General features: G+C 52.9%; 1 protein-coding gene across 9 annotated transcripts in view; it reads left to right on the forward strand.

Moving 5' to 3' along the window:
* The first annotated feature begins 257 nt into the window (after positions 1-257).
* The window catches only part of Agap1 (ArfGAP with GTPase domain, ankyrin repeat and PH domain 1), a 467,544-nt gene continuing 447,961 nt past the window's right edge, over positions 258-19,840 (forward strand). For 3 of the 9 annotated variants that reach the window (XM_076549565.1, XM_076549568.1, XM_076549567.1), the window contains exon 1: positions 262-543. In XM_076549565.1, the coding sequence (XP_076405680.1) occupies positions 381-543 (163 nt within the window). In that variant the 5' untranslated portion in view covers positions 262-380. Of the gene's footprint in view, positions 544-19,840 lie in introns of all 9 variants that reach the window. The other 6 variants (XM_016007105.3, XM_076549566.1, XM_006988650.4 and 3 more) reach the window with 4 other exon arrangements.

Consider the following 19,840-nt stretch of genomic DNA (forward strand, 5'->3'; position numbering starts at 1 on the left):
GGAGCAGAGCGGCCACTGCCCGGGGGCCTCGGCCCCGGCGCTCAGAGCGCCGCGCTGCCTGCGCTTTAATGGCTGCTCGGTTGGCCGGCGCGTAGGGGTGCAGGCGGCTGCGGCGCGGGAAGGCGCCTGAGCGAGCCTCCTCCGCGGCCGGTCGCGCTCCATGGCGCCGCGGTCTCCCCGGACGGCCCGCTGACCCGGGACGCGCGTCCCGGCCATGAACTGAGCCCCTCTACTGCCTCACCCTCGCCTTTCTTTTTTGCGCCTCCCCGGCTCCGTGCTCCCCGGGGGCTGCGGCGCCCCGGGTCTCGGTGGCCCGCGGGCTCCGGGGCGCCGGGCGGCGGCGACGGGGGGCGCGCGGCTCTGGGCGCCGCGCCTGCACCATGAACTACCAGCAGCAGCTGGCCAACTCGGCTGCCATCCGGGCCGAGATCCAGCGCTTCGAGTCGGTCCACCCCAACATCTACTCCATCTACGAGCTGCTGGAGCGCGTGGAGGAGCCGGTGCTGCAGAACCAGATCCGGGAGCACGTCATCGCCATCGAAGGTGAGGGCCAGGCCGCCCCGGGGCTTCTGGAAAGCACGGGGGAGCGGGCGCCCCTGGCGCGGCGGGGTGTGTGCGCGCGTGTGTTCGTGCGTGTGTACACACGCGGCTGCCCAGCCGAGAGAGCACTGCGGTGCCTCTTGCCCCGCAAGGCCGGCGGTGCAGCCAGCCTGCCAGGGAAGATGGATCATCAGTGTTCATTGGATAATGGACAATAGAGTCTCTCCTGTGAGAAAGTGGCTCGGTGCCGCTGCGTACTGGGCCGCCCGCATGTCCCGTCCGGGCCCAGCCGACGCCTGGGGGCAGCTGCCTGGGATGGCGCCACTCGATCCGTGACAGGTTATCAGGCTGGGCCTGAGCGTCTTGCATGGACGTTGAAGATGTGTTTTGGAAGCGCCGCTGCTGGGGGTGCTGTGCTGGCCAGCCTGTTCAGTTGCTTCATGGCTGTCGTTTTTCCCAGTCCGCGGATACAGGAGAGACATTTGGAGTTGGAGCATGTAGGGAGCCAGTGGGACCCAGGCAGCAGCATGTCCAAGTGCAGGTCTGCCTGCCTGTGTGCAAACGCTCGGCGTTTTAAACCAAAGTCCTGGGTCAAATTATTCCCTTCTAGGGAGGCAGGACACCTCCACACTCTCTTGCTAAAGGGGGCACTTTTATAATACACCTGCCACTTGGGAGCCACCCAAGAGGAGGAGAAAAAGTGGATGATCCTGCTGCCTGTAAGCCTGGGTGTGCCGAACACTGTCCTGACCCCCGGGGTCAGACAGGGCCGTATCCCTGCAGGCGAGGATGGAGCTGGCTGCTTTGCCCTGGTTTGTGTTCTCTTTGGACCACACATGGCTGGCTCCTCTTTCCCTGCTACTAGGTGCCTGATCTGTTGGCTTGTTTTGTGTCTCTGGGCCTGCCTTCACTTACCTTAGGGGAGCAGGTGGTATCCAAGTGGGTAACGTGGTCTCATAGTCCAGCCAGGGGATTAGCAGCCTGCCTTCTTGAGTTGCTGTTGGCCAGTGACATCAAAAGGCCTGCAGGTGGCTTGTCCTAGTATAATGCTGTGCCTGCCAAAGGCTGGTGAGCCCTCTGTTGAGCAGCATGGGAGCCTTCCAAGTCCAGCAGGAGTGTGTTCAAAACAGGTGCAGGTACTGCTCCCCCCCCCACCCCACCACATAAGGCTTCAGCCCCCAGGAAAGCTTGGCTCCTGTGCGGTCTGAACTTCTAACCCTGAAGTGTTTGGGTTTAAAACTTGGCTGCTAGGGTGGAGAAGGTGAACGCTGTGTTGCTGATCCCCTTGGCATTTGGCAGCCTCAAGTACTTGAACCACATCCCAGGCAGGCTGGGAGACTGACTCACTATCCACAGGATCTATTATAATTCCAGGGGAGGGTCCCAGCAAGTTCTGTCCTTGGGAGGACTGGCTCTCAATGCACCAGGGCACCCTGAGTGTTGTTCATGGTTGCTTGTGGCGACTTCAGATGCTTCCAGACTCATGAAGAGCCACAGGGATGTGGATTGGAGTCTTATGGTGTTGAGGATGGGCACCGCCCCCCCCCCCCACTTCACCCCTCAGTTGATGGTGAGGAGATGTCGAGCATGGTCTGGGTCCCTGTCGGAAAGTGCTGGAAGTGCCCATGTTCCTCTCAGTTGACTCTGCTCAGCTCTGTGGCTGCATATACAGAAGTCTGATGAAACCCTCTGAAAGCTGGTGCCTGAGATGGAATGCACCTGACTGGAGCTCCTTGCTCCCGAGGAGAGGAAGGCCTCCAGCTGGGTGTGACTCATTTCCCATTCTTAAAGCTGCACTCTGGGGTTTTGGACTTCTAGCAGGAGGATGTGGTTGCATTTCTTTATTTCTTTTTTTAATTGTTCTTCCACAGTGATCCTTTCTTGATCACAGATGCTATCAAGCTCCTTTTTGGCTATAACCTTTGTCATTCTCAGTAAAACTTACACTGATGGATGGATCCTGCTGGAGACTTCGATAATGCTATCATTTTTGTTAGGACTAGGAATGCCTGTATTATGCCAGGACTGTAGTAAATTCAGCGAGACTGGAGAAGCTTTCGTATCTGCCCCTGTTCTTCCTGCCGTTATCTACCGTGGTACACTGCTCATGTGTGGAGAACTTGAGCACACATGTTTTGGTCTTCACAATGGCCCTGTCTTACAGAGGAGGGGGTGGAGGTATGGGAGGGTGATGACCCCTGAACATTTGAGGGAAGTTGTTCAAAGGCACCTCTGAACTAAGGAGTGATTTAGGCCCTGGGTTTCTGGCTTCCCAAAGCATCACTCTTTCAGGACCTCATCCTGCCTCTTCTAATTAAATCCCAATTCATTTGTTAAAATGGAATGGTCTTTCCATGTCAGTGTTAAGATATGGGCAGGTCTTACATTGCTCCATTCTTGTTTGGCATGGGAGAGGGTTGCTGAGTTGTGATAGCATGATATGCTTGAGTGAGAAGAGAGTATTTTTTATTGAGAATATCACATATGCATATAATGCATTTTGATCAACTCTACCTCCCAGTCACTTCATGTGCTTTCTTACTCTCTCTTTAAAAGCACACTGAGTCCATTTAGTGCTGTCTGTATGTACACGTGTGTGTGTGTGTGTGTGTGTGTGTGTGTGTGTGTGTGTATGTACATGGATGTGTATGTACACGTGTGTGTATGTACACGGATGTGTATGTACACGGGTGTGGGACTGCCCACTGGAGCATGGATTGCTTTTTTAGGGGCTACATCCCTGAAGAAAACTGACTCTATCTTTCCATAGCAGTCATTAGGTGCCAGGAGCTCTAAGCTAGGGTTGGGACTTCATGACGCCCTCCCCAGCCATGCTGGGACTTTGGCAGGCTTGGTGTTGTGTGTGCTGTCACGGCTGCCACTTGGTCACGTGCAGCGATGCTGTCACGTCCCGCAAACACTGTTTCCCTGCAAACATCCACTGCAGTCTTTCTGACCCCTCCGCTGCAATGATTCCCGAGCCTTGTGGGGAGGGAGGGAGTGTTATACAGATGTTCCATTTGGAGCTGAGCACTCCCAGTCTCTTATTCTCTGCACACGGACCTGCTGTGGGTCTCTACTAATCTCCATCTATTGCAGAAAGAAGCTTCTCTGATGAGGCCTGAGAGCTGCACTAATCTATGGGTATAAAGATTAATTTAGGGGGCAGTTTGTTAACTATGTCTGTTTAACTTAGGTTCTCCTCTGGGGCCGATAGCCGGCTGGTTGTGAGTTTTGGGGCCTGTTTACAGTACCAGGCACAGAGTGTGTCTCGAGGTACAGAATTTATTTCCAACCAGAAAGCGGTTGGTTACTCCCATAGCGTCTGTGCCACTAATGCGTGTCTTGCTCTGTGCCAGTGGATATGTCTCCCTGGGTCAGTCATTGTTGTAGCGTGTGGGATTCATAGCTGGCTAAATTTGTCAAATACTTTTCACCCTCGGTAGCATAAATAGAACCGTCCAGCACTATGAAAGCTAGCTAGTGAGGATGCAACTCCAAGGTCAATACCAGCTTGTTTTTTTTTTTTTTTTTCCATGTCCTATGACTTAAGTATATGGTGTCTTCAGCAGCAGGGTCTTACTATCAAAGTCTAAGAATTAACTAAGAGTGATGGTAGTAGCCTGTGAGGAGGGTCTGTTTCAGGGATGTCTGTGGTTTCCCACTGATCAGTAACTCTTGGGGGGTGGGGTGGACAGATAGATCAGTGGTTAAGAGCATTGTCGCTCTTCCGAGAGCAGGAGCTAAGTTCAGTTTTCAGTACCCATGTCAGGTGGGTGCCTGTAACTCCAGCCCCAGGGGGATCTGATACCCTCTTTTGGCGTCTGCAGGTATATGCAGACACAGATATAGAGACACACACACACACACAGTAAAATAAATTTTAAGAAAAAAAGGTTAAACAAAACCAAATTCACTGATAGGGAGCTGGGAAGGAATTGCCTTGTGGGTACAAGATGCCACGAGAAACCATGACTGGTGCTGGACCACCACATTAACTGAGGTGAAACCTCATCTGTCAGAGGCAGACCTGGATCTCTATGTGACTAGGAATGAGCACAAGAGACTGCAAAATGTGAATCTTTCAGGAAAGGATATGCATATCATTGTGAATATTAAAAAAAACCCACTTGCCTCACAAAACCAAACCTGTCATTTCCAAAGCTATCTAGTCAGACCTTTCTCCCATGTGCTCCCCCTATCAAGGCCTTTGGGTTGTTATAACAGGAGCCCTTTCCAGTTTAGGTGGACTTTTGAAGATACGGTTTCTGTGTTGACATTGCACGCCAGCATCTGGCTCTGCCGTAGTGTGTTTAAAACCGCGCTGTTTTCTGGCACCTCCATGAATTTTTGCTCTTGGGGTGAGGGACGACCTTGGGAAAGAGGAGGATGCTTTGGTTGCTGCTCATGTCACAGTGAGTCAATTTTGACCTTGTTGGAAAATCTCTTTTAAAGATGGACAAGATGTATTTTATTTAGTTGCAAGAGCCCACTGAAATTCCCAAAACAGTGTGTTGGGGATACTGTCTGTAGGTTTGGGATCCATGTGCCTTCCCTCCTCAACCTTGTTGAAAAACATTCCCTTGGTTTTTGTTTGTTTTTTAAAACTTTTCTTTAATCTTTATTTCTTACTCTGAGAATCTTCTTGACTCCTGAATCTGTGGGATATAAGGAAACATTAATGGTTGGTTTCACATTGAGCCCAGCAGATTTCTGGGGTGTGGTGCAGGGGCACGGCCCGCTGTGGGATGTAGCATGTGCCATCCCATGCTCAGAAGTGAGCCTGGGACCTACCTCACCTCTGCTCAAGCTCCTGTGTCAGCTTCTTCTCCGGCTCGTCAAAGACACTGTCTGGGGTGGAGGGATTGAAGCGCACCAGCCAACTGCCTCTTGTTAAATAAAGCTGGTCGTTCTTTTAAGGCTCAAACCTCTATTAGCAGTCACACACTGGAACTCAGCTTGCCAGCAGCAGAGCCAGGATCCATGTGCTTGCCTAGTGCTCGCTCATTCAGCTCAGCAGTATGCTTGTTTCTGAGCTTCTCAGGCACTGCTGGGGAAGTCAGCCAGTCCCTGAAGTTGAGACCCCATGTCCTCAACTAGTGTTCATGCTGCTGTCATTACTAGGTGGCTGATCTGTAGACCCCTATCTTCTACCTTGATCCTCCACAGGAGGACTATGGGAGGGAGGGCATGAGCCTTCCATGGTCCTCTTAAGCGTACGCGCATATGTGGACATTTGATGGCTCTTCCGTAGCATCTAAGCCTGAGCATTTGGGGAACCTTGAAAGATGGCAGGGAGTCTGCTCAGTCCCATGATGCAACTGTGTTGTTGAACATTTGTGCCCAGTGGGGTGCTGAGTACTTAAGCTGTATTATGTTAGTTCACCGAGAGGTAATCCCAAAACATGGCTACCACCCTGTTGTGTGGCAAAACTTTCCCTGAGGAGATACAACACACTCACCTTGGAAAGGGAGCTCATGACAGACTGACAGACAGATATGACCAAACTTTTATAGGGGTGACTTACAGGAGCAGAAATGACTCTGGCAGCTGCATCACCAAAGCCCACCATAGTGTGGGTGGCAGCTCACAGAAGTTGGGGACCCAGAGCACACTGCACAGCCTGCAGGCAGCTCAGCAGGTTGGAGTGTCCTTCCAGAGTGACTCCTTTGGTCTAAACCTCTTCCAGGGAGGGGCTTAGTGAATCTGGTCAGTTTCAGGGACTTCCTGGAGCTGTTTTGAGTTGTTCACCTTCCGGTTTAAAATGTTTACCTGTAGGATGGGATGTTTCCATTTCAGAGGAAACTGTTTTGCAACATACCTTTCAACCCAGGAAGTGCAGAAAAGTTAGCTGGGAGAGAGGAGCAGCCTGGGCCAAACCTCCCTGTGTGAGGTAGAATGGAGAGCTCCTGCTATGTGTAATTCCCATAGCCCTTTGTCTGGGCCTTTGAGACGTTGTACCCTTGACCTAGGAAGAGACAGGTTCGGGGATGCCCCAAGTAACCAAGGCGTCTTGTTCTCCATAGAGTTGCTTAATACAGTCAACTTGGCAAGCGTTTGTTTAGTCTGCTTACTGCAGGTGTGTATGTTTAGGGAAAAACGTTTCTCCCCACTGCCATGGGTGGGTGTCCTTTTCCTTGGACGTTGTCTGTGGTGCTGGTAATAGTTCAGGGTTCATCCGGGGTGGCGCTTTCACCACCTCCTTTGGAAACTGCCCTGTCGGCCAGGTGCTGCTTCCCATTGAAACCTCATGCCCAGCCGGCACTGGAGTCCTCCCAATCTGGTGGCTTTTAGGTATGTCACGGATGCTCCTTCTCAGAGCTGCCATGGGGCCTGGTCCAGGTCAGGGCTGCTCACAGCCAGCCTTGCCTCACTGGAGTTAAGGTCCCCCTGCTCTGTGTCTGGTGGCCCTTGGCTCAGCTCCTGCCCTCCTGCCAGCCCGGAGAATTCAGCCCTCACTCACATTTGAGTCCTCAGTACTTTGATGGGGTGGTATCCACACTTGGAGAATGCCCCGGACTTGGCATTGGGCAACCCTTTCCTCCCAGGCACGGGTCCTTTTTGCCTCATTGGGGGTGTGAACTGGGTTATCCTGCAGCAGTGAAACCTGTATCCAGAGTATAGAAGTTGGGGCTGGGCAGCTTTTGGATCTATAGATCATTAGTTTCATGGGACCAAAACATCATGCTGTTTTCTTTACTGTTTGAAGACAGGGGAACAAGAAGCTTGGTTTCGGCGGCATTTCTAAATCGGTGGTCTGCAAAGGTTGGTGCTTCTTTCTGACAGGAGCCGGTTGCATTCAGAGAATCACCGTGGCCCAGAGGGATCAGTGAGTGACAGGCTGTGTCACTGATGTCATGGAGCACCGAGTGTCACTCAGCAGTGGTTCTCAAATTTGAGTGTGTAAGCAAATGATGTCGAGAGCTTGCAGAAACAGATGGCAGCTTCCTGGTTCTGTGGGGCCGGAGTGGCCCTGGGAACCTGCATTTCTAAGAGGGTCTGTAGTCCAGGGACCCCGTTGTGTAGAAGAGAAGAGAGGGAGGACACTTGCTCGGGCCTGCAGTGTTCATAGCTGGCGGTGGGGTCCCCACCAGTTCCTCAGGAAGTTGGCAGTGTCAAAAAGTTTGAACAATGATGAAGGACTGGAAGCCAGTTTGAATGGTTTCAAGTGCAATTCCACCTTGTCGCTGTGATGATCATAGAAGGAGTGAGCAACGTCTGAGTGTGGAGTTCTGGAGTCAGGGGGGACAGTAGGCCTAGATGAGGGTCCAGTGGGAAGTGGAACCCCCGGTGCCTCATTTCTTCTAAGTCCCAGGCTGTGGTTCTGGGGACTTCTTCCCCTGGCTTTTGGAGCACAGCCTCATGCATGTTTAGATGGGGTTCGTCAATCTTTGCTTCTTAGGGTAACTTGTAGATGATACATTGTGTCACCTCGATTTCCCAGCAGTTGAGAGCATCTGTGAAAGAGGTGCTGCATGTTATCCGCAGCTCAGAGAACCCCAGAGGAGCCTGGAGGAAGTGGCTTGGGCAGAGAGACAGGTCCCGCAGCCGCAGGGACACAAGAAGACCCAGGGCCCCATTGCCAGCACCTCTGTTTTTACCCACCCAGACCTTGGCTTTGCTGCCCACAGGTCCCCTGCTTCACATCACTCCTTCCCTGGCTGCCTGCAGCTCCCTGGATGCTTCCTTTGTTGTTTGGGTTTTTGAGACAGGGTTTCTCTGTGTAGCCCTGGCTGTTCTGGAACTCACTCTGTAGCCCAGGCTGGCCTCTAATTCAGAGATCCACCTGCCTCTGCCTCTTGAGTGCTGGGATTAAAGGTGTGTGCTACCACTGCCCGGCTGTTTATTGTTTTCTTAAAGTAATTTTAAAAAATTGAGATTATGCATATTTTTTCATTTCTCACTTCTCTTTCCTCCCCCCAAACCCTCCCATCTTACTTCTACCCCGACTCTTTCAGATTCATGGCCTCTTTTATTGTTGGTGTGTGTGTGTGTATTCCCGAATACATAAATACACCCTGCCTAGCCTGTATAATGTTACACATACGTATATGATTTCAGGGCTGGCCATTTGGTATTGGGTCACACATTGGGGGCCTCTTTCCTGGGGAGACTGTTTCTCCCACACTCAGCATTTCCTAGTTGCCTGTAGTTTTTCCTTTTTTCTTTTTTGTCCAGGGTTGAGGCCTCTGAACTTTCTCTCTTTCACGTTAGCATGTCTCCTGGTGTCATCTGTGTTCAAGTCATGTGCAGGAAGCCACGCTGGCGAGACGCTCCTAGAAGACACCACCTCACAGCACACTTCTTGTTCTTCTGGCTCTTACAGTCTTTCCACACACACACCCTTGCCCCTGCGCCCCGCAAAGCTCTCCGAGTCTTAGGTCCAGGAGTTATGTTGTGGATTGCGTGTCAGTTGTGACTGGCTCCACAACTCTGAAGTTTGGTTGATGATTGTTTTCTGTAATGGTCTCTGTTGCAAAGAGGACTTTCCTTGATGAGGGGTGAGGACTGCACTGACCTGTGGGTATGAGGGTAAATCTTCAGAACTAGTTAGCCTTGTGCTGGTTTAGCAGAGTGGTGGTTGTAAGTTCTCCTCCTCCTTCCTAGCCCTGGGTCACTGGCACGGTTTCTTGTTGCGCAGTCATAGGTACCATCACTGGGTAGGGCGTTCGGTTCCTTCCCTCCATTGGAAGCTTGCATGGTGCCTTCTGGTACTGTAAGCTAGTCCTAGAGGAGGAGGCTTTCACTTGGGTCCTCTTAGTCCTGTATCTGAAGTGCACGGATGTCTTCAGCAAATGGCATTTTCCTTCCACCTCTGGGGAGCAGCCAAGGGCAAGAGCAGGGCCTGCACTGCTGTGAGAGTCTGGTGGAGAATCCTGGACAAGAGCTCACAGGAGTGGCTGTCATGTCTAAGGCTGTCACGTCTGGTGTGGGAGTTTTTGGTAGCTGCTCTGTGGCTTTTGGAGGGAGAATTGTCAGCCCAGGTGGGAAAATTTCATTTAAACTATGTATGTTTATACACTGACTTGCATATATGATAGGTATTTTTTTTTTTTTTTTTTTGGTTTTTCGAGACAGGGTTTCTCTGTGTAGCTTTGCGCCTTTCCTGGAACTCACTTGGTAGTCCAGGCTGGCCTCGAACTCACAGAGATCCGCCTGCCTCTGCCTCCCGAGTGCTGGGATTAAAGGCGTGCGCCACCACCGCCCGGCTTATGATAGGTATTTTTAGATAGAGAATAGTGTGTGATTCCTTAGGACTTTTTCAGACATCCTCACTATAGTTTTAACCCCTTCCTCTCTGTGTTTAGTCCCCTCCCCCCTTCTCCCTAATTAGAGCCTTTCTTTTTCCCATTTCCCCCATCAGGTCGCTTGTACCTGCTAGTCCCCTCTCTGTTGGTTTTGTTTCATGGTTCCAGCACTCACACAGACCCTCGTCCCCTCGAGGGCCCCCTTCCTGACACTCAGGGACCTTTGCATCCCCAGCCTAAGTGATTGAGTCTGGAAAAGCCGGATGAGGCTTAGTTATTTTAAGCCCAAGTTTGGGGTTCTGATCTGGCGCTTAGCTACATAATTCCTTCTCTTTGTTGAGTACCTTTCCCTGAGAGAGAAAATGCACTCTGCAGATGTTAATCTCCAATCTCGGCAGCATCTGTTATTTTTGTTCTGGGATTGGAGAAGAAAGGCTTTGTGTGGTGTGGCAGGGAGTCCTGGCCTCTGAGGGGGTGGGAGAAATTTTTGGTCTCCCTTGTCCAGTGCTCTGGAACCTGGACCCAGGCATGTGCCTTCCTGAGATCGGAGATGCCCATGGCCAGGGCCAGTGTAGTCTTTCAGGTGCAGTCTCTTCACCTTTCTATGTTCTCTGCTCCCAGCTGACCAAGGCCAGCGGCCAGAGGGGCATCGGGGTTGCCTCTGGGACCAGGGAGGGAGGAGAGCAATGTCACGTGGACAGGAGAGGTTGTTAATGGAGCCTTTGAATAACCAGGCAAACAGTTTGTTTGTGTGCAGGGTCGGGACATTTTCCATAGATAGCAGCCTAAATATAGGCTTGAGGGTGGGGACCAGGACCCAAGAGGGGTCTGTCATCTCCCTGGTATTGTTTCTTCCTCTGTAATCAGGACTCCACCAGCCCTGAACAGGTGGCCACCCTGCACGCTCTGGGAGCAGATTGGGTTTTTGTTTAAGCAGGCTCATTTGCACATTTCACACTTCTCACGCTGTTTGGTGGGGATTGTCTTTTTCGGGCCGCAGTGTTGGAGTGTTTGTTCAGTGTTTCTATACAAGCAACTGTCTCATCCTTAAAGCTGCGCGTGCTGGCTGCCTGTCATTAGCATCATGGGTAGGAGCTTTTAAGGGTGGGAGACACTTTGCTTCTGGGAGAAGAATTCCAAGTACTTCCTGACCGTGTCCACAGACGTCTACTTCCTGTCATGCCAGTATTCAACAGGCTCTAGCAAATGGGACCATGCTGAAAACAGCTTAGGCCAGGCCTCACCAAACCTCCTAACCATCGCCTCAGGTCACAGTCTAAAAGGGAAGTGGTCATTTCAGGACCGTTTGGTTTTAATGCACGCGCTTCAGTTTGACTTAACGTGGGCACACTAACTGAGGATGTTTGGAGAGAACTTAGCACTGTTGTTATTTCTGTTTTCACGAGAGTCTCCTCACTCTCGGTACCGGAGACTTGTAGTGGTTGCATTTGTCGTGGGGAAGGACAAGTGTACTGTATCACCCCCGGTTGAAGGGTGCTGTCCATTACAGCAGGAAGGCACGGCGGTAGGGGAGTGAGGCCACCGTCACATTGCACCACTGTCAGGAAGCAGAGAGAGAGAGAGATGGATGCTGGTGCTCAGCTCACTTTCTCCTTCTTATTTAGTCTGGGGTCCTAGCCTGTAGGATGGTGTCGTCTCCATCTACCCTGTCTTCTCACCTCAATCAACCCAATCTAGAAACTCAGGCAGACATGCCCGGAGGTTCATCTCCTGTGAGTTAGATCCTGTCAGGTTGGTGGTCAGTATTAACTGTCGTGCATTTGTTTTTTTAAAGCTCTGCCAGGTGAGCTGGGTGGCTCCTGGAAGCCTGCTCGCCTGCCCGCCCGCCTTTGGCAGTGACCAGAGGTCCTGGGCTGCTGCGAGCCAGCACCCTGCCCGCTCTTGCTAAGTCAGTGGCCTCATCACTGCTGGGGACTTGGGAATGGCGGGATGAACAGAGCTTCAGGCTCCCTCACTTTTGGGAACCCCTTGTTTTGACCTATAACAAGGACACCCAAGTTATAGGGAGGGAGGTTTTGCATACTGATCATGGGTGGGGGGGGGGGGGAGGCTCAGCGGTGCCGTGTGTTTCTTGTTCCCCCAACTGGCACGTGGGTGCCGTCATGGCAGGGCATGCTCTCAGACGAATCTTTTGCCCACTTGGGAACAGGCTGGAAGGGAAGTAGGGTCCCCTGGCTTCCTCCTCCAACGCTGCACACAAGTCGTCAGGACACCACCGCCTAGACAAAAATGGGTTCACTGTAGGCACTCCGGATGGAGGACAGGTTGTTGCCTCCCCGTCTAGAGGTCATCCTCTTCACCAGCAGCTTTAACCATCTGAGTGGCCGGTACTCTTCTGTCCGGCTTGGGCATCAAGTTTTCAGTTCTGGGGTTGCCCGATGACTTTTCTCCCCTGACTGAACACCACGCTGTCTGTGTGCAGCCGTTCGGTTCTGCAGTGAGGAGCCCTGCCCTGTGGGTGGGACTGGAGTTTGGCCCCCGTGGGCCCCGCCAGGCCTCGGGTGGATGTTGGGCAGTCGGGGCATGTGGTCAAGCTGTTGGTCTGGAGGCCCCTCACCCTCTGCACCCTGCCCTGGGGTTGAGCACTATGTTCTCCTTGGTATTTGAAAGGCAACTGGCTGCGTGGAGTCTGGCCCCAGCTGTCTGTGGTCCTGATGACAGCGTATTAACACTATTCAGTTGCCGTTGTTTGTACAATTAGAGCTAAGTCACAAAGGAAGAAAGAAAAGCCAAGTGTTGCCAACTGGATTCTCAAGGGGTTGTTTTCTTTGTTCTCTCTGCCCTGTCCCAGGAGTGGCCCCTCCCCCCCTTATACAGCCCTGACTGCCCCGGGCCAACCAGGAAGGACGCAGGGACGTGGATCAGGGCTGTGTGAATTTCTCCAGTGGCTTCGCAAAGACAAATATTTATTTTGAGGGCTGGCAGTGGGAGGGCCTCCCTCATCCTCACTTTGTTTGGGATGGGAAGACGCTGATGTGGGAGCCCTAGGAAGATTTTATCCAAAGGCCTTGCTTGCCGCAGGCAGGGCTGTGCTCTGAGGCTGGTGGGCCGGCAGATGAGCATTGCTCTCCTTCTGTGGAGGGGGAGGTCGGGGGAGGTCGGGCCGCAGAAGCTGGGAAGCAGGAGGGCATGAGAGGGCTGTCCAGGCCTACCCAGGCCAGGAGCTGAGCAGGATCACTGGGCAGGGCAGAGCTGGTGGGACTGTGTAGCCCTGCTCAGGTGGTAGGCAGTGGGAGGGGGTGTGAGTGAAGGGGGAGGTAGGAGACCAGGCAGGGGTCTGGGTGGGTGGGAAACAGACAATTCTAAAAACTGGGTCAGGGGGACAGCCTAATGGTGCCTGTGAGCCTTGGGCTACAGGAGAAGGTGGTGAGGAGGCTGAGGTTTATCCTGGTAACATGGGAGCAGGGGCTGTGAGGTCTGGGTGGAATGCTGGGTGGAAGGGAGGTCACTGGTGGTTATGTGGGGTTTGTACACGTGTCTGTCTGCAGGGATGGGCTTGGAAGTCTGGGGAGGCAGGTGCAGAGGTGCAGCCTCCTGCTGGCTGTGGATTATTATTAAACAGATGTTTGAGGTGTGGTATACACGAGTTTCTTGTGGGTGTGGCTACTGTTGCCCATCTCTATGAGCGGAATTGACCCAGGAGTGCTTAAACGGATTGAGACTCTACAGGCCACCTGGGGCGTAACCGACATCTGACATAACCTCCCCCGAAGTCTCCTATCCAATCAGATTTTTGTACAGTGTACTAACTATCGGCCACATGGTGCCTGCTTGACACATCTGTCAACCTCAGGTGTTGACATAAAGGTTTTAATCCATGGAATTCTGGCCTTGAGGTACAGTAGTCCTGAGCTTGCTTCTTTCTGGCCCGCTGTGAGCTGAGGTGGCCACTGTGGAGGATGACCCAAGGTTGGAAAGCTTATAGCATGGTGGGACTGAGGGCGGATAGGCACTGAGCCCTCAGATGCAGCCTCAGGCTCAGGAAGTGGACACAGCCGGATTCAGAACGCCACATGGAGCGGTCGTAACTGGGGCTTCTTTTCCAGAACCCCACATCCACTCTTGGTAGGATGCAGGTGACTGTCAGGCTTAGGATTTGGGGGTTGTAGGTGGCCTAGCCAGACAAAGCCAAGTTAGAGCCACAAGGCTCACTTTCGTGGGAAGCTAGGACACTCTTCCACCCGTGGCCAGAGGCATTGGCTTGCTTTTGCCGTCGAGGGTGTGGTTGGAGTCCATGGCTCCTCGGACTGATTGAGCCCTCCCGTGGCACCTTCTCCAGCGCCGTCTAGGTCTGTCTATCAGTAGTCGTGCCTCCCACTGGACAGTGGCTTTGTGTGGCCCCGTGAGCTTGAACCAAGCGATTTGATAGCTAACTCAGCACGTCCTAAGGGAGACTTTTCCTCCAACATTTTAAGATGAAAACCTGAAGCACGCAGAGGAGCCGATTGGCTACAGGGCGAGCTTTTCCATGCACCAGCCTGTGTTCCTCTCTCCACCTGCCTAGAGCGCAACCTAACGGACGTTGTTTTTGTCCATGATGACGTGTGATAAGACAGATCCAGCGGCGGCTTGGACTTCAGAGGGTGCACATGCGTGGGTAGGTACCGTGGAGACAGGATGCCTGTTAGGTGGGGGATGAGTGAGAGGGTGTCTCCTTTTTCTGGGGATATGGGTGTAGCGTTCTCTTGGGAGGACAGTTTCTCTTTGTGTGTGTGGTAACCCTGGGACAGTTCACAGATGAGCCCAGAGGGAAGCCTGTGGCCTGACTGAAGTAACAGCAACACACACACACACACACACACACACACACACTCACATACACTCACACGCATACACACACACACACACACACACACACACACACGCACAAGCACATGCACAGTGGAAGGGCAGACCCATGTTTGGACCTTGGTGGCTTTGGGGGGTGTCCTGGGACTGCTTTTATGACAGTTCTGTCACAGAGCGCAGAGGTGTCTCTGTAACGCCATGACTGATTTCTTGAAGCAAACTGATGATGCCTTCAGGATCACAGCCTTGATGGCTCTGTGTGGTCTGCTGGGGACAGATGTGCTGACCTGCAGATCTGGGATAGGCTTCTACCACACCAAGTTGCCAGAGGGCCTTTGAGGGAAGGACTCACTCTATGCCTCCATTTCTGTGTCTAAGACCCATGGGCTCGGACTTGAGCCTTTTTATTTTTATATTTTATTTGTTTGAGGCAGAGTCTCCTGCATCCCAGGCTGGCCTCAGACTCCCTAAGTGCTTGAGGATGATGTTAAACCCGTAGGTCCTCCTGCCTCTACCTCCCAAGTGCTAGTTTTACAGGCATATGTCACACCCAGTACTATTATTGTTTGTTGTTAGTTGTATGTTATTGTATGTGCTCTTGGCCGAGTCACTCAGGCTGGCTTGGAACTTGGATCTTCCTGACTTGATGGTGTTAGGACTACTTGTGTTAGCCACAGCACCTTGCTCCAGCGTTGGTCTGAAGGGTCTTCCTGACCCTGAAATGACTCATCCATGACTCCTTTGTTCCCAAACTCAGGACCACATTGACCTGGTGTGGTTGGAATTGAGAGAGGCCAGAGGGCTGTTCTGGTTTATCTCACCAAGTGTTCCCGTAGGCCCCCTCCGCAGAAGACATCGTCCCGAGGAGGGGTGATCTCAGAAGAGTAATGTCCAAAAAGGAAGAACACACACGGTGTATGCCTGTCATGTGTGTGGCATGTGGCTGATAGAGACTCATGTGTCGTTAGTGTGCACACCCAAGATCTTGCTGGGACACTTGAGTGTGTGCACAGGTCTGCTGGGGAGACACCCTAGAAGTAGTAATTAGTGTCTGCACGTGACCCGGTGCACCAAGATTGTATCAGGTGTGGAAACTGACGCTGTGTGTGTGTGTGTGTGTGTGTGTGTGTGTGTGTGTGTGCACCTTCTCTCGGTGAGGGCAAGGCCAGCGTCTGTCTTGCTCTCAGCTGGCCCTGGAGCCTGGCCCTGCACCTGTGGCAGGTGTCTACTGAGGGGATGGGTGAAGCAGTACCGCTCTCCCCGCTGGGTGGAGCACTGGCCTGGCTCAGGTCAGAGGGCACCACTCTGCATCCTGTAACCGAGTGTTGCCTTTTGAAACAGCACCTGCCTTCAGGTTCTGGAGGAAGATGCCCTGTCAAGCTAATCATGGTGAACTTTTCCAGAAACATGTCTGGAGGATCCCTTTTCCATGGTTACTGTTACCTTGGCTCTTGTTACATAACTCCTGTTAGATTCAGATTCAACTGAAAGGTTCCATTTTTTGAAAAATATGACCTAAGCCACAAGACCGAGCCATCCTTTATTTATTCTGAACGTAAAACTAGAGGTTTTCATTAGGTGTTGGAGTTTCTTTGAGAAGCTGCAGACCGTGATGTCACAGAACTGTTCTTGGTCAGGTGCCTCCAGAGGGTACCGCTTGTAGCAGGGCTGCCAGGGCTCAGGGCCACAGGCCCCATTGCCTGTCCGTTAGCCCAGATTCTGGCCCTTGTTCCTTATGAACATTGGAAAGGCGGCCTAGGGTAGGCAGGGGAGATGACCAGCCCCTCCACCCCCGCCCCAGGCTCCTGGAAGCCCTGCCGTCTGTGTGTTAAGATCTCTGGCGTCCTCCCCTGAGCTTGCAGGGGCCAGGGCTCCTTTCTCTGGGGGCTCATTTGCAGTGGTGTACTGTCATTTATGCATCTGCAGAGCGCTGCAAAAAGCAGCTGGCCCAAGTCTGCCGTGCCATGCAGAGGTGAGCAGTAACCAGGACAAGGTGCACACTGTCGCCTGCCTGCCTGCCTGCCTGTGCCTCCCCAGGGCTTCCTTCCATTCAGGTTTAATCCCCGAGCAGTTCTCAGGAAGAGAGGGCGTGAGCTTGGCTTGAGAGCAGGGCCGGGGAGAGGCCAGCTGCCAGGGTGGGCAGGCTTGGCTCCTGGGATCAGCTCTGCTCCAGCAGCAGGGACTGGTTTTGCCTTGTAAATGACACCATTGCCTGCAGGCATCTCCGACAGCTGCTCCTGCTTCTGGATTCCCGAAATTTCTATTAAACACTTCATGTACTACTTACTTTCCTCTCATTTCATCCTTTTGTCTACTGCCTGCTGAGCGCGCTCTGTGGGACCCCATCTAAGGATGGGGCCTTGTCACCTGGGTTGATCCCGTGGTGGAAGTGGTGGAACCCCATTTTCAGGTCACGTGTTCTTGGCAGTCACTGGCCGAGGCAGGATCGGAACCCAGGACTGCTGACAGCAGCCACAGTGGCTGTGGTGTCTGAATGAAGCCGAACTAAGACAGAAGCAAACGAGGCTAGCCTGAGACTCGGCCAAGGGCTGCTTCCCTCAGCTCCACGCATTCCGATTTGTGGGCTGCGCTGCTGCTCAGAGGTTATGCAGAGGCAGCAGGGCTCCTCTCTCAGCGCCTTGGTGGGGGCTGAGCGCTGAGACGGAGGGTTTCAGTTGCATGAGGAGGAGGCACATGGCAAGCTGGCTGCTTGGGATTACAGGTTCTGCGATCTGGGAGGAACGAGGCTTTCCAAATGCTGTGTGTGCCTCTGAAACTCACCTGGCTGGCAGCTGAGTTGAGAAGATAGCTTTTAAACTCAAGCCACACACATTCCATGACGTTAATAATGAAGATACTAGCAAGCAGTTTAGTGTGTGTGTGTGTGTGTGTGTGTGTGTGTGTGTGCGCGCGCGCGCGCGCACGCGCGCGCGCGCGCGCATATGGATGGAGGTCAGAGGTCATCCTTGGATGTCATGCCTCAGGAGCTGTCCACTTTGTATTTTGAGATGGTCTCTCACAGGCCAGCGAGCCCTGGGGATGTATGTTTGTCTCTACCGTCCCTCCTCCCCCAGTGTTAGGTTTATGAAGTGTATACCTCGTGCCTGCCCCCTTTCAGTGGCTGCTGGGACTAGAACTCAGGTCCTCATGCTTGAGACCAACCTCCATTACCCACGGAAGTCACTTTTTAACAGATGTAGTCCTGACCTGTAATTATAGCATAACTGGTGGAAATCCATGCCCTCCGAATGAAAGTGATGCACCTGAGCTCGGAGAGGGAGGTAACGGGTGGAGGTGGCCGTGTGTAGGGAGTGCCCTGGCCTGCCACCTCTGTGGGAGGAGTAGACGAGACCATGTTACCCCCTCCCCTCTCACTGGTGTCCGACAGTGGAGGGGCCCACCGGTCCCACCGTAGCGTCCTTACCCGGCTGGAGCAGGACTCACCTGCAAGGTGGACGAGGGCAGGATGGCACTGGCTCAGCCTTACACCTCCAGCGCTTCTTGTTCTGCGTGCAGTCAAGTTCTGTGACTTGAGGGCTGTGATTTACGTCCTGCAGGGGTAGTTTGGTGGGTTTTGACATACCCACGAAACCGTGGTTGACTGCAGCCTGTTCTCATGGCCCTCTGTTCCTGTGTGGCTTGCCCTTCCTTCTGCCTGCCCACTTGCTTGGGTTCACTCTGTCAGCTCAGGTCCTTCTGTCTTCTGCAGAATTGAAGAGGAGTGGGCTCGTGCAGCAGAGGCCCCCTTTTGCTCAGTTGGCTTTGAAGATGCACCCCACTTCTGTGTGTCTGCCCTTTACTTTTTATTGCAGAGTAATACTCCACTGACTGGACTCAGGTTTCGTTTACCCTGTTGGTGGTAAGGGTATTGGTGGACTGTGTTCAGTTTGTGTCTTTTACAAATAAAGTTATCAGGAGCAGATATGTGTGTCTTCGGCTAGGCAGGTACTTTCATTGCTCTTGGGTAGATATCTAGGAAGAGAGGGGCTGGGAGGTGTGGTGGGCATCTGCTTAACTTTGAAGAACACCGCCCAACCGTCCTCCGTATGGACTCCGATTCTCACCAGCCATGGGTTTTGACTCTCCACTCGGTATAGGTCCAACAGGGTTAGCACCTGCTCTCAGAAAGGATCTCCCACTGTGCCTCCTGGCAGCATGGGGTGAGCATGGCTGGCTGTAGGACCCGAGGGCGGGGAAAGGGTTGCCTTAGAGGTCGGAAAGTACAGACAAGAGCCAGCATGCCTCTGCTTCCCCTAGTGGTTCAGTTTCCCTGCGTATAAATTCAGGTGTTGACTAAGATCTCTTTCCATTTAGGGGTGCAGGGTGTGGTGGGTGTGGAAGCCGTGTTGTCCTCCATAGAAGCCTCTGGCAGTGTGTAGAGTTTTTTTTGTTTGTCTTTGACACAACCTTAGGGGAGGATTGTTACTGGCAACGTGTGGGTGGAGAGGGGAGCAGGGCTGTTGCTAACTCATCTTGGCGCCAGGGCAGCCTAGAGTTACAGTAGTTTGAGGCTGGGAGTCTTGGGCTCCCCTGAGCCTGGTCTGCAGTGTTCTAAGTTCTGCTTAGGGAAGGTTCCACACCCGTCTCGGGTGGAGATGGTGGCATTTTCTCGGAGGCGTGCCTGCCTGTGTGCTGGAGTGACCCAGCCCTTGTGTGTAGCCAGGGCTGCCTGCGATTCCTGGTCTGGTTCTTCCTCTGGACTGCCTGCCTGCCCTCTCCAGGCCCAGGGGTGGCCACCACACAGCTTGACTTTGCTAGGCCCCTCCCCTCCCCTCCCCCGCAGTGCTGAGTGACTGACACCTGGTCGGCATTCTTAAGCCTTTAACGAACTTCTTTGATGATTAACCTTTGCTTGGCTACATCACTGGCCTGCTCTCTGGCCAACAGCAAGCCTCCTGGAAACCTTCATGTGTAGACCTTTTGGATAGCTTGCATTCTAGAGCCTTGGTTTTGGAACTCACAGGGTGAGAAGAAAAGCCCATGCAGTTTCTTCAGTTGGGGACTGTGGTTCACAGAGGCCCCTTGGAGGGGTTCAGTGTGTTGGTTGGTGTGTCTGTCTGCCTCTCTCAGTGTCTGTGTTTCTGTGTGTGTGTGTGTGTGTGTGTGTGTGTGTGTTGTCTCCATATCTGTCTTACTCTGTCTGTCTGTTTCTCTCTTTCTCTGTGTTTTCCAGTGTGTCTGTCCATCCTTTTCTGTCTCTCCATGTCTGTCTGTCTGTCTCTGTGTATCTGTCTGTCTCTCC

This window comes from Peromyscus maniculatus, chromosome 13 (assembly GCF_049852395.1).
Source record: "Peromyscus maniculatus bairdii isolate BWxNUB_F1_BW_parent chromosome 13, HU_Pman_BW_mat_3.1, whole genome shotgun sequence".
NCBI classification, from domain to species: Eukaryota; Metazoa; Chordata; class Mammalia; order Rodentia; family Cricetidae; genus Peromyscus; species Peromyscus maniculatus.